The 12,750-nt window shown below is 53.2% G+C and overlaps 5 protein-coding genes across 5 annotated transcripts; 3 read left to right on the top strand and 2 right to left on the bottom strand.

The window, feature by feature from the left end:
- Nucleotides 1–23: 23 nt before the first annotated feature.
- On the top strand, nt 24–4,656 carry GT037_011163 (ubiquitin-protein ligase e4; the record flags this gene model as incomplete). The annotated part of the gene is made up of 6 exons (XM_038936210.1): nt 24–155; nt 605–1,218; nt 1,271–2,177; nt 2,632–2,838; nt 2,908–4,449; nt 4,501–4,656. Coding segments are annotated over 6 exons (3,558 nt in total), but the record flags the coding sequence as incomplete, so codon positions are not given.
- A 970-nt stretch (nt 4,657–5,626) lies between these two features.
- Nucleotides 5,627–6,497, top strand: GT037_011162 (protein tyrosine phosphatase; the record flags this gene model as incomplete). The annotated part of the gene is made up of 2 exons (XM_038936209.1): nt 5,627–5,951; nt 6,064–6,497. 2 exons carry the CDS (start codon nt 5,627–5,629, stop codon nt 6,495–6,497), a joined length of 759 nt encoding a protein of 252 aa, XP_038781105.1.
- A 183-nt stretch (nt 6,498–6,680) lies between these two features.
- GT037_011161 (uncharacterized protein) lies at nt 6,681–7,332 on the bottom strand (the record flags this gene model as incomplete). The annotated part of the gene is made up of 2 exons (XM_038936208.1): nt 6,681–7,113; nt 7,184–7,332. 2 exons carry the CDS (start codon nt 7,330–7,332, stop codon nt 6,681–6,683), a joined length of 582 nt encoding a protein of 193 aa, XP_038781104.1.
- Nucleotides 7,333–7,643: 311 nt separating this feature from the next.
- GT037_011160 (uncharacterized protein) lies at nt 7,644–8,777 on the top strand (the record flags this gene model as incomplete). The annotated part of the gene is made up of 1 exon (XM_038936207.1): nt 7,644–8,777. The coding sequence occupies one exon, from the start codon at nt 7,644–7,646 to the stop codon at nt 8,775–8,777; it is 1,134 nt and encodes a 377-aa protein (XP_038781103.1).
- Nucleotides 8,778–8,912: 135 nt separating this feature from the next.
- GT037_011159 (alcohol oxidase) lies at nt 8,913–12,115 on the bottom strand (the record flags this gene model as incomplete). The annotated part of the gene is made up of 5 exons (XM_038936206.1): nt 8,913–9,124; nt 9,189–9,814; nt 9,874–10,480; nt 10,540–10,938; nt 11,722–12,115. The coding sequence occupies 5 exons, from the start codon at nt 12,113–12,115 to the stop codon at nt 8,913–8,915; spliced, it is 2,238 nt and encodes a 745-aa protein (XP_038781102.1).
- Between the last annotated feature and the right edge of the window lie 635 nt (nt 12,116–12,750).

Genomic DNA, 12,750 nt, shown 5'->3' with positions numbered 1-12,750 from the left:
GCTCCCCCGCAGTACCGTCATAGAGGAGGTCGCTCTTGCATGGCTTGGCAACGATGCGAGAGCCAAAGATGGAGCGAGGCGGGGTCATTGGTTCCGCAGAGGGACACTATAATTGCTTGACCGCCCGGAGACCTTCCGGTTTGGGACTGAACATGGTGAGAGGCGAAAAAGTCTGGGGTAAATGATCCAGTTTGTTTATTCGGATGCGAAGCGCGATGCAAGCGCGTGGGCGTTGATTCGTTGAATGTCGGGAGTGGGAGATGCCGGTCCGACTTCGCATGCCGACGCGCCCTCGTGCTTCCGCTCGCCAAGAGGACGGCTGGAGATGCGAAAACTAGAGTTTGGTGGCATGGAACGAGTGGCCGGACCGAGACGTCAAATCTTCGGATCAAGTCATGTGACTTGAACAGTCGAACAGCTATGGCTTCCAGAATCATGCCTGTCGGCACAAACAAACGAAAAGCCTAGGTTAGCGCATGCACTGACGGCTGCTAAATGGTTGGCTTTGAGCAAGCAGTATCGCAGGCATAAGGCAAGACGCAACATGCTAGCCTTCACAGAACGAAGCCTCTTGATGATGATGAAAAACAGAGCTTCTACGTAGTCCCTCGTGGAGCGTCTTGGACGTGGACGCGCACGGTCCAAGCTACTAGCGCGCTTCCAATCCCAAGACCGAAAAGTTAACGAACGCGACAGCAACAACCACCAACACGCCAATCCCGCAACCATGCTCTGCGCAATCTCTGGCGAAGCTCCCCGCGAACCCGTTGCCTCGCGCAAATCGGGCAACGTCTTCGAAAAGCGCCTCATCGAAGCCCACATCTCAGAACACCACACCGACCCCGTTACTGGCGAGGATCTCGCGACGGAGGACCTCATCGAGCTCAAGTCACCCAATGTCGTCACTCCGCGCGCGCCCAACTTCACCTCGATACCGGCCATGCTTAGTGCCTTCCAGAATGAGTGGGATGCGCTGGTTCTGGAGACGCATACGCTCAAGCAGCACTTGGCGCAAACGAGGCAGGAGCTGAGTACTGCGCTGTACCAGAACGATGCGGCGACGAGGGTGATTGCGCGGATATCCAAGGAGAGAGATGAGGCGCGCGAGGCATTGTCCAACGTCACCATCAGTGGAGGCGGCCAGGGCGATGCCATGCAGGTGGACGGCCAGGGCCTGCCTCAGCAGCTTGTAGCTCTTGTGGAAGAGACACAGCAAACGTGCGTTCCCTTGCAGTCTAGTGATGCCATCAACTTGAGCTAACATACACAGACTCTTTGGCACCCGACGAAAGCGACCTGTGCCGGCAGACTGGACCTCTGGGGACGCCATCTCCAACTACGACATTGCCAAGACGACCGATTCCCTATACCCAGGCAGCAGCAAGATCGCGGTCAACGAGGCACAGAACGTGCTGTTCGGTGGAGCGGATGGCACCGCTGGTGTCTACTCATTGACCCAGGGCAAGGTTCTGGAGACATTCAATGCAGGCAGCGCAGTCACATCGGTGGCATGGTGGGGAGAGCGCGCGCTTGTCGGAACATCGGCAGGTACAGTCAAGGTATTCTCCACTGGGGATGACGTTGCGCAGATAGGATCTCACGCCGGAGCTGTTACGTCCATGTCCGTACACCCCAGCGGCAAGATGCTCGCAACCGCCGGCGCCGACAAGCGATACGCCATCCACGAACTCACAACCTTCAAGACGGTCTCGCAAGTCTACGTCGAAGCCGAAATCACATGCGTCTCGTTCCACGTAGACGGCATGCTCTTCTTCATCGGAAGCTCCGACGGCAACATCCGCATCTACGACATCAAGACGGGCACACAAATGGCCGAACTCGCAACATCGGCTCCCGTCGTCGATCTCAAGTTTTCTGAGAACGGAACTTGGTTCGCCGTCGTACAGGAAAACTCGTCCAGTGTCGCGATTTGGGACATCAGGAAACAGGCTGCCATCCACACGCTTGAGTCTGGCAGCCCGGTCAATAGCGTTAGCTGGGATTACACTGGCCAGTTCTTGGCAATTGGTGGAACTGGCAGTGTTTCGGTGCAGCAGTACACCAAGGCGACAAAGAGCTGGGCTGAGCTTGTCAGGAAGGCAGCGCCAGCAAAGGATGTCGCTTGGGGTGGCAGGGCCGAGAATGTTGTGGCGCTGACTACCGAGGGTGGTTTGGCAGTGCTGACAGCGCCTTAGCTAGAGGATCGGTCTGAAGGTATACTCCATCACTTTTAATAGTCTTCCGTTAGCGGGAACTTGATCGACTACCTCGAGGGTATTCCACGATGTGTGGGGCAATCTAGAAGTTATGCGCATGCATTTGAGAACGTTGCTAGTGCATGAAGGGCGATATGGCGTAAATTGGTTTGTAGCATTACTGTAGACGACGGGAAAATCGGGTCGTCTCCGAGACCATCAATCTGAATATCATGTTTCCATATGCTGAAAAACACTACGTCACGATCCATCTCACATGCGCAAGCGAAGCCATTGCGATGGCGTCAGGAGCAATCAAATCGCAGAAGATGCGAAAAGAGTGTCGAAGAATAGTCGGTGACTGATTTGTGCGGGTATTATGGTGAGGTGAAAGGGTTGAGAGGGTTGACGTCGGACGGTTTGTCATGTTGCACAGATGTCCAATGTTCCCAGCGCCACCACAGTTTCGCCGAAGTCAGCACCCCAAGACACCAGACGGGCCCAACCCTCGCTCAACCTCAGCTCGGTGCTGTTGTTCCCGGCTGCGACACCACCCACATCCACCCACGGCCGCACACTCTCCCTCACATCCGGCATGGAAGGAGAAGCACTGCCTTTTGGGTATACGCACAGACAGCAGAAGGTGAGTGCCGCTGGCGGTTGTACCTAGCGAGTGAGCGGAGGATAGACGCTGATAGAGAACGTCACGTAGCGCTCACATGCCCAAATGGACCAAGAGGAAGTTTCTCTCCCGCATGGCTTGCCTTTCCTCGACAGCAACGACCGCGAAGCTCCTCTGCCAACCCACTACCCCGACAGCGACGACGACCACATCTATGTTCCTCCAAGAGAAGACCACGAGGAAGTTTCTCTCCCGCATGGCTTGCCTTTCCTCGATAGCAACGACCGCGAAGCTGCACCGCCAACCCACTACCCCGACAGCGACGACGACCAAATGTATATTCCTCCAAACGAAGACCACGAGCCTCTCACACGCTACGATTTCGGCCTCGGGGCAGCACCCCATTTCGGCCGCGAAGCAACACCAAGCTTCGAGTCGGCATTGCGATCGCACGCCCGGCCGCCCCTTGAGCGCGCTGATTCCAGCACCAGTGCCGCGCGTTCACGTACAGCCGGCTCGTACCTCTCGCGCGTCGAACACATGGCGTCTTCAGCTACACGGCGATTTGCAGGGGATGGCTTCGATTACAGACGGCCTGCTGGCTCGGCACAGGGGCTGGGAGCAGTAGCATCGGTGGACTTGACAGGGGATGACACGGACGAGGACGATACCATTCATGTGAGGCAGGACGACACCATTCATGTGAGGCAGGACGACACCATCCATGTGAGGCAGGACAACAATGTCATCGATCTCACGGCCGATGATTCGGGATACGGTGCAAGCCACGACGGCCAGATACCTCGCCAAGCGCGAGAACAACGACGGGAGAGGGAGAGGCAAAGGGAACAGCAAGAGTCGCATAGCCATCGTAATCGCCGTCACGCGCCTCGCTTACCGCGGGGGATGGACATCATCATCGACCTGGACAACGGGGACGAAGAGTGGAATGTCGATGCACCAGCACCAGCACCAGGACAAGCGCCGAGTTCACCAGAGATTGAATTCATATCCTCCCGCACCATACCGGGCGGCCGCCGCCCCCGTGTCCCTCTCTCTCCTCCCCTTCTCTCTCCTCGCCTGCCCAACGGCCTTCCCATCATCAATGGCCTCCCCCGCGACAACTCAGATGGCGATGAAGAGGTGGAATTTCTCCGCGCAAACGCCCTCCCCGAGCACGAGCAACGCCGTCGCCAAGCAAACGAGCAAATGGACAATGTCCTCGACCTCATCACACTCAACGGGCGCTTCACACACCTCCGCGCACAGATCGAACGGTTCCACGACCAGGTCAATCGGACGAGAACGCAGTTTGGGAACCAACAGGAGCCTGTGGCGCCTTCGAGGAGCGCGTCGAGGGGACGTGCACCGCATATCAGAGTCGGAGTTGGCGCTTTCATGGCGCCCGTCATGGACTTTGAGATGGTGGGTTTCGAAATTGGTCCTCGTGGGGGCAGGGAGGCTCCGCCTCCACCACCGACATATACTGCGCCGCCAAAGGCACCTGAGGGTTTCACGAGGAGTCCTGAAGAGGACGGGGGTGCGCTGGTGTGTCCCAATTGCGAGGACGAGCTGTGTGTTGGAGGAGACGAGACAAAGAGACAGGTGTGGATTGTCAAGGGATGCGGCCACGTGAGTTCAATACGACGGAGATGGAGAGACAGCCAACTGATGATTACCCAGGTTTACTGCGGCGAATGCACGACCAACCGATTTCTGAAGCGCAGCGCAAAGGGCAAGGAGAGAACGGCGAATACGCTTCCTTTCAAGACTTGCGTAGTTGATGGCTGCGACAAGAATGTGACGCACAAGAAGAGCATGATTCAGGTCTTTTTGTAACTGGGAAGCTTTCATTGCAACTCCAGAGGCGGACACCTTTGACGAACCTTTCCTCTCTCCTATCTCGGCTCAGTCATGGTTGGGTGTTTTGACGATACCCTTGCTTGCATCATTTCAGTGTGCGCAATCATCACATCTACTCGCATTTGTTGCATTTGCATAGCACGGCGTTTTTTTCTTTTTCTTTTTTCTTTCGTTTTTGTGAATGTTCATGGGTGGTCTGCTTCCTCTGGAATGCTTGTTATCCTAATGACAGAGAAGAAAAAGGGCGGGGTTGGATATGGAAGGTCTGACTACTGTACAATGAAAGATGCAAAGCCGCGGCTTGATGGGCTTGCGTGAGCTTCGGAGTACATTGGGAGTGTGAGAGAGGTGGTAGGGAGGTTGGAGCATGTCTCGGTTCATGGCCGTTCTTTCGTAGTCTAGTATCCATTTCAACATGATCACCATCTGTCTATTCATTATCACAGCTTGAGTACAACAAAGACGAGGTGTTTAGGAAGTGCGTCCGCATTGAGGTTGTTTAACCGAGTCATTCGACTGCTTCGCCGTTGCCCTGCTGAGTCTCAACACGACTCACTTCCCGTAGTGATTGTCATGACCGTGTCTAGATGAGCGACTCATATTTTGACTTGGCTTAATCTGTTTAATCCCAAGCGGCGTTCACTACTTAGAAGATAGAATCTAATGATCGCACCCCTGGAAATCTACGAGAAGCTTGACGTATGATGATCTCATCCCACATGGCACAAGCCGGCATCAGCCGCGCCAAGACGTCAGGGTCTCTCAGGTACGCGAGCCGAGGCCATGACGAGAAATGCCAGCTTGCATGCCATCCGCGAGAGCCTCAGGTACCAATATACACCGTCGTCACCTCCCCATACCTCCTAGGCCTGCATCTCCTCCTTCCATTCCCCTCGACGAATCCACTCCTTGCAATCGAGTCTGCAGCACACACATACACAAAGCAATGTCCGCCAAATCCACAACAACAGCAAAGGCCGCCGCGCCAAATGACCAGCGACCCGCCAAACAATCTGGAGCGAAGAACGCATACCTCCTCGCCTACAATGCCGCTTCTGCAGCACTGTGGGCAGGCGTGCTGTACCAGACCGTGACGATCGGCGCGAACGAAGTGGTCAATGCACAAAAGGCCGGCGCGTTCTTTGGCAGCGACGACTGGTTCACCGCAACGCGACGAGGACTGGCAAGCGGGAAGGTGTATGATGGTCTCGAGGGATACACGAGGACTGTACAGACACTCGCTGGACTGGAAGTCCTGCACAGTCTAGTTGGTACGTGGTTGTCATCCATCTCCCATCTACACACACATCTCTTCCCTCGTTTTTTTACACCATAAAAATGGGAGATTTTGAACGACACCAAGCTAACAAAGTACCATTACAGGCCTCGTTCGCGCCCCGCTCCTAACGACCCTCATGCAAGTAGCCTCCCGCTTCCTGCTCGTACACCTCATCGCCTCGCCTCCCGCGTTCCCCTTGTCTACACGCCACTCCCCCGCCTACGCTACCATGCTGCTTGCTTGGAGCGTAACAGAAGTAATACGCTACTCGTACTTTGTCTTCTCGCTGTCTGGCGTCGGAGTGCCCAAGCTGTGGACTTGGCTACGGTACAACACTTTCTTGGTTCTGTATCCGTTGGGTATTGCGAGTGAGTGCTGGTTGGTGTACAGCGCGATTCCGCTGGCAAAGGAGAGGAACGAGATGTTTGCGTATGCGCTTTGGGCTATACTGGCGATTTATGTGCCGGGCTCGTATATCTTGTTCAGTCATATGTTGGCGCAGAGGAGGAAGATTGCGAGGCAGAATAAGAGGGTGTGATTAGTGTTGTGGAAGAGCGGGTCATGGTGGGATGGGAGAGAAGTGTGTGCGTGTGTATGTGTGTGTGTGTGAGGTGTGTAGGATAGCAGTCGTATGTATGACCAAGAAAACAGTAAACATGTGACGTGACGTTGTCCTTTTTGAATTGACGGACAAACATGGCTCTCTGCACAGCTTGTTTAACTACTCCTTACCCCCTTCCTTCGGCCCCGTCTGCGCATTCCTCTCCCCAACGTCCAGCGCAACTAGGAATCTCGACACGCAATTGTACGCGGCAATAGTCGCCGTAATCTCTACAACCTCCTTGTTGCTGAAACCCGCTTCCTTGAGCTTCTCAAACACAGCGTCCGGGACACGCACATCTAGCGTCATGGCGTCTGTATAGGCTAGCACGGCCGAGAGTCGAGGTCCAAGGATATCAAGCGGTTCTCGGGGCGTAGACTCGAGGACGGCGCGGACTTGGTCTTTGGTGACGTCTGTTGCGGATTCTAGGATCGGAGAATGAGACTCCCATTCATACCATGCTTTGTTTAGTACGGCGACGCGGCATATGGCTGTTTCGCGGATGGCAGTTGGAAGACTGGTTTTGGTGCGGATGGAACCTAAGAATGAGTTCCTTTTTGTTTTGTCAAGAACGTGTTAGTCAGGACTTTGCTCTTGCTGTTCGGCGAGGTGTCATGGTTTACCATCCATCGGCGACCGGAGGAGCATGAAGTAGTGTTCTGTCCAGAGCTATGAGACCTTTTTCGCCTCGACGTTGTCTCACGCGCTGCTCGACAGCTTTGTCTTCTTCTGACGTGAAGTTTGGAGGGTCGGGGACGTAGGGGAGACGCATTGTGAGATGCGTCAATGATGTATACTTGCGTGAATTCAATCCGCTTGTGTATAATTGTAAAGTCTTGGTGATGAGTCAATCAATGTAGGAAAGTGAGTCAGGTCGTATGCCTCGTCGCAACATGCCCCGAGGTCGGGATGCAGTCTCGGAATGGATTCCGAACACTGAACATGCGGGGCGAACCACACACAACTCGTTTCGCTTACCGCCTATCGATAACGAGACGAGACTCTCATTCCCACCTTCTTCCCACTTAGTCTCTGACCCATTGCATTGGGCTGTGTAAACAACAACGACGATAAGCAGCGACCATGGCACCCAATTCCAAACTCAACGCGAAGCGCAAGGCACAGAGAGAAGGAGAGAAACCTGCGAAATCGAAGAGCGACAAACGTCCGAGTTCGACTGCCTCAGTCAAAGGGCCTGGCATATCGTATTTGCCCATTGAACTTCAACAACTCTTACTCAACATCTTTCGGAATTCTTTTGCGGAAAGGCTGAGTTCAGACTTTGCTCCGCTGCTGCAGGAAGTCAAAGGTCATCTTTATAACCGCGATTTTGCGACTGCGTTTGGAAAGAATGAATATTTGGAGGTGTATGCGGCGAGATGGAGTCCCAGTCGTGCGTTGGGGTATTTAGATCTGATATGGGAGTGGAGAGACAAGTTATGGGCGGACATGGATAAAGGAGAAGAAAGAGAAGAGGCCAGCAAACAAGATACCAAGTCGAAAAGTCGAAAAGTCGTGTGTCTCGGTGGCGGAGCAGGTGCAGAGATTGTGGCGCTGGGTGGCATGCAGAAGTTGATGTCTAGCATGAACGCAGAAGAAGAGGATGGGAATATTGAGGGTACGGGGCCACATATCGAAGTCGCTGCAATAGATGTCGCCGACTGGAGCGTCGTCGTGGAAAATCTCGCAAAACAACTCACCACCGCGCCGACACTCAACAAATACGCATCAGCAGCTGCGAGAGCGGCAAATGTCTCACCTCTCAACCCTGAAGATATCTCAGTAACATTCAAGCAGCAAGATGTACTCCAAGCTTCGGCAGAAGACCTATCTGCTCAAATCGCAGACGCAAACCTCGTAACGCTGCTTTTCACGCTCAACGAACTCTACTCGACTTCCATGCCTTTGACCCAAAAATTTCTCCTCCTCTTAACATCGGTCCTCCAGCCCGGTGCGCTTCTCCTCGTAGTCGACAGTCCAGGAAGCTACTCCTCAGTCACGCTGAACGGAGCTGAGAAGAAGTACCCAATGCAGTGGCTACTGGACCACACGCTGCTGGAACAAGCAACCGAGAATCGGGGAAGCAAAGATGAGATTGTCAGGTGGGAGAAGATAAAGGAAGATGGAAGCAGATGGTATAGGCTGGATGAGAGACTGCGTTATCCGATTGAATTGGAGAACATGCGGATGCAAGTTCACTTGTATCGGAAGTTGTAAAGCGCACAATGTTGTTATCGAACGAGAAATAAATGGATATAAGCAAGATTCCAGACACTAAACTACAACTACATGGCTCTGTTGATAAGAGTCTCAGGCTGAGCGATTCCTACCAATCATATACCGATTTCGGCTCTACTCATACCGAGCCTTGATCATGTCTGCTGCTTTCTCGGCAACAGCATACAGCGTCGATGTCAGGTGACCGCAGACCTGGAACGGAATGACAGAAGCATCAACGACGCGAACATTGCTGGTACCATAGACAGTGAGGTTGGAGTCTACCACGCCCCCAAGCTCACGCGGCATCATAGCAGCCGTCGAGATGTAATGAAAGTTGGAGCGATCTACAACGATGTATTAGTTTCAGTTTTACTTTGACTGCATCATGTTGTAAGGAGGGGAACTTACACGTCGATTTCAGCCACTTCTCCCAGACTGCGTCGGACGCGTTGGTGGGTACGACGTCGAGCCCGGGAGTCGTCTCGCTAGAGAGTGCGTTGGAAAAAGGCGCTGTGTTGGCGAACTTGCGCGCCATCTTGGCCGTCGCAATCTGCTGGCGGATATCGTAGTCCAGCATGAAGTAGTTGGGGTTGATATTCGCCGGCGCAGATGCATTGGTAGAGTTGATATGGATACTGCCGCGCGAAAAGGGCAAAAGGCCCCAGTACTCGATAGTGATGGGCCCAGTCGCTGCGGGCGAGACAATGATTTCGGAAATGGGAATCTTGTTCTTGAAGATGAGGTCGTACTGGATGCGGAAAAGCTTCTCGGTCACGGAGCTGTCGATGATGCCGCTGGCGTTGGCGGTCCTGCCGGCGTACTGCTTGAGAGCGCTTGCGATGCTTGCATTGAAAGCAGCAAGATCCGATTCGAAAACGTCATCCACGTTGAAGTAGGCTGCGTAGCCGGCGAGTCCGGTAAAGTTGGTGCTGTTGTTGTTGGTGTAGAACATGTCGGTGGTGGTTTGGTCTTGCAAGTTCTCGCCAACGAATGGAAGGTCGACGACGACGTCAATGTTGTGCTCTTGAAGAATGCTACGGTCATAGTTAGTCTCTCTATGAGTGTATCCCTATCGACTCGAGTTGGTGCTTACGATGGGTTACCAACGCCCGACTGCTCCAGGAGCAGCGGCGATCTAAGACTTCCTGCCGAAAGTATGACTTCGCGATTGGCGAGGATTGTGGTACTCGTGCCATTGAGTCCTGAGAAGACAACGCCACTTGCGGTTCGTTTAGCGTCTCGATTCTCTGATTCTGGATGCCATATCATCTTCTCCACGAAAGATTCGAGATAGATGTCAAGATTGGGCCGCTTCGACACCGGCCAATAGTAAGCGCGTCCAGCATCTTCTCGGACATTATCCGCTCGCTCAATGGTCTTAGGGAAGACTGTCAGGCCTCGCATGGCCCCTGCGTTGGGCTCCTCGTTGAAGGGAACACCCAGTGTATCGAAAGTCTGGTTGATCGAAGACATGACCTCCTCACCCATCATATTGTTAGTCCATCCAACGGCTAAAGGACCAGTTGTACCGTGGGTCTTGAGGTCCATCGAGGCTCCACGGAGGAGCTGGGATTCCCTTGGTTGTTGGATGTATTCGCTCTTCTTGTAGTATGGCATCAAGCTCTCCCAATCCCAGCCTGCGTTTCCGATCTGTTGCCATGCATCGATTTGTGCAGCTTCAGCTCGTAAATATGTCATTCCTGTCGGATGAAACTGTCAGAACTCAAGGTCGGGTTGAGATTTGTTGCTTTGGACGAACCATTGATGTTACTTGTTCCTCCAAGTGCCTTGCCTGCACGTAAAACCTGCGAGGCGTTTCCGGCAAAGGTCTGAGGAACGCTCTCGTACTGCCAGTCGACCGAGGTGCTAAACGCGTTTCCATATTTCGAAGTGTCGGTTATGTTGGGGTTGTATAGCTCAACGCCTCCAGCCTCGATGACTGCTACTGAGACGTTGTAGTCTTCGGAAAGACGATTCGCAACAACAAGGCCTGATGTTCCGCCACCAACGATGATGTAGTCGTATCGTGGGCTATGTGTCCAAACATCTCCTGCACCTTTTGTCGCCGCTAACACTGCTGGTGCTAGCAGGAGCGTAGGAAGGGCAATTTGCATATTGAACATCTTGAAAAGAACGTGAAAAGAATATTTCCTCGGTACTGAATCAAACACAGAAAAGCATGGAGGTGAAAGTGGGTAATTTGAGATGCATTGCGATGCTATTTATCGTGGATAACGATGTCGATTTTTTCATGGCGTACAAACACTGTAGCAAAGGAGAGAGCTTAGCAAAAGCTTAGCAACAGCAACGAAAGTGGACCTCTCTGCTGCATTCAACCATTATCAAGCGTCTTGTAAGCTGCTTTGTCCCAGTATTGATCCAAAGCTCGGCCAGATTTTCTCTTTTCGCCGAGGTGCTCGTGCCAGCTAACCAAATCTTCGTTTGGATCGGACTACATTGTTTCATGCGACACAATAAGTCGTGCAGCAGTCGGGAGGATTAAATCAGCTTCGCGATCTTTGCGGAACGCGCTTGGTCGGATGCACTTTCTTGATCATTGTCGAGCAGACATGGCGATGGCGTGTCTTCCAGAAAATTCGATGGTCGGGCGGGTACATGTGGAGCCCAATATCCGTCATATCCCTGCGACTCTTCATTGCGATCATGGTTTTCGTAAGCATTTGCAATGGGCGCGCACGGCCAGGTCAGCTACGGCGCGGTCCGATTCCGCAGCCACCACCGTTATATAACGCTTCAACACCGTCCCACACCGTTGGCTGATGCCTCCTTGTAGCACCGACCTAGTACACGCATGTGTACTGCCGTCGCAGCTGTTGCATGCCAGAGACGCTGACGCCATCTGCAGCTTTACCTGCATGCATTCCGTATGATGTCCGCATCGCTATTGGAAGCAATGCCTGTGGCCGACCCTATTACCCACCTCTAACCTCAGTACAGCTCCACCCTCTCTCCCTTTCTCTTCCGTTCTCATAAATCTCATCTGGCCTCTTGATCCCCGAGTCAACCCTCTCCATCCTTATACTCGACCGCGACAACTCCTTCGTCACGAGTATACTGCTCAAGCTATGGTGCTCTTGGACGCTGCGTAGACTGATGTTGCTGCTTTCTGGGCTTTTGGGTGTCTCCCGCAGACGTGTCTTTTCATATCGTCGAAGGCAGATGGCAATCAAGGGTACGGCGAGGAGAAGACAGATGATGGCTATCACGATGCCGATGATAGCGCCAGGACTAAAGCCGTCGCTGCGGGAGCTGGCGTTGGGGATTATGGCTGGTGGGGCTTCAGGTGTGAAGGTTGAGGTAGGTGCTGGTGCCATTTTGTTTATCTGGCAGTGTCGTGAGAGATTCGATGTCTTCGTCTAGCCTCTGCTAATCTTGGTGCTCAAGCGTAATGAATTCTGTCGATGGTGTCTTTGACCGGATGATCTCAACTTCTGAGCTGCTAGCGATGGTAGTTCGTCAAGTGATGCTGACGATGGCCAAAGGTTACAATGAAAGGAAGTAGAGGAGAAAGCAATCGGCGGTAGAATACTGAGCGGATTGGCCTATGTAAATAGAATCGAGAAAGACCGAGAATTGCGTTGCACAACGACAAAGAAAGGATATGCCGGGCTGTCAGATCACAGTAGTGAGAACATGAGGGGTTTTCATGCACATATCGCATCATGTTCCACCTTCCAGAACAATCAACCCCCACTCCTTTGCCATGCCTATCCCGACCAAATCGTAATGTCTGCTGGCCACAAGTAGTTGAGTTGTGCCTAGCGTAGTTGGCGAACCCTCGTCGCGAACTTAGAATTGGCTGCAAGGCAAAGTTAGTGGCGTTAGCGATGGACCAATCACGTCGCATTGCGCGGCGGAGGAGGCGAACGCGTGAGTAGAGCCGCATTCTGGGCAGAAAGGATTGCGCTGAACGGCAAGGGAATGCAGCGAATGAACTGCTTGGGTGATG

The sequence above is a fragment of the Alternaria burnsii genome (assembly GCF_013036055.1).
Source record: "Alternaria burnsii strain CBS107.38 chromosome Unknown 28, whole genome shotgun sequence".
NCBI lineage: Eukaryota > Fungi > Ascomycota > Dothideomycetes > Pleosporales > Pleosporaceae > Alternaria > Alternaria burnsii.
This window is presented reverse-complemented; position numbering and strand designations above follow the sequence as displayed.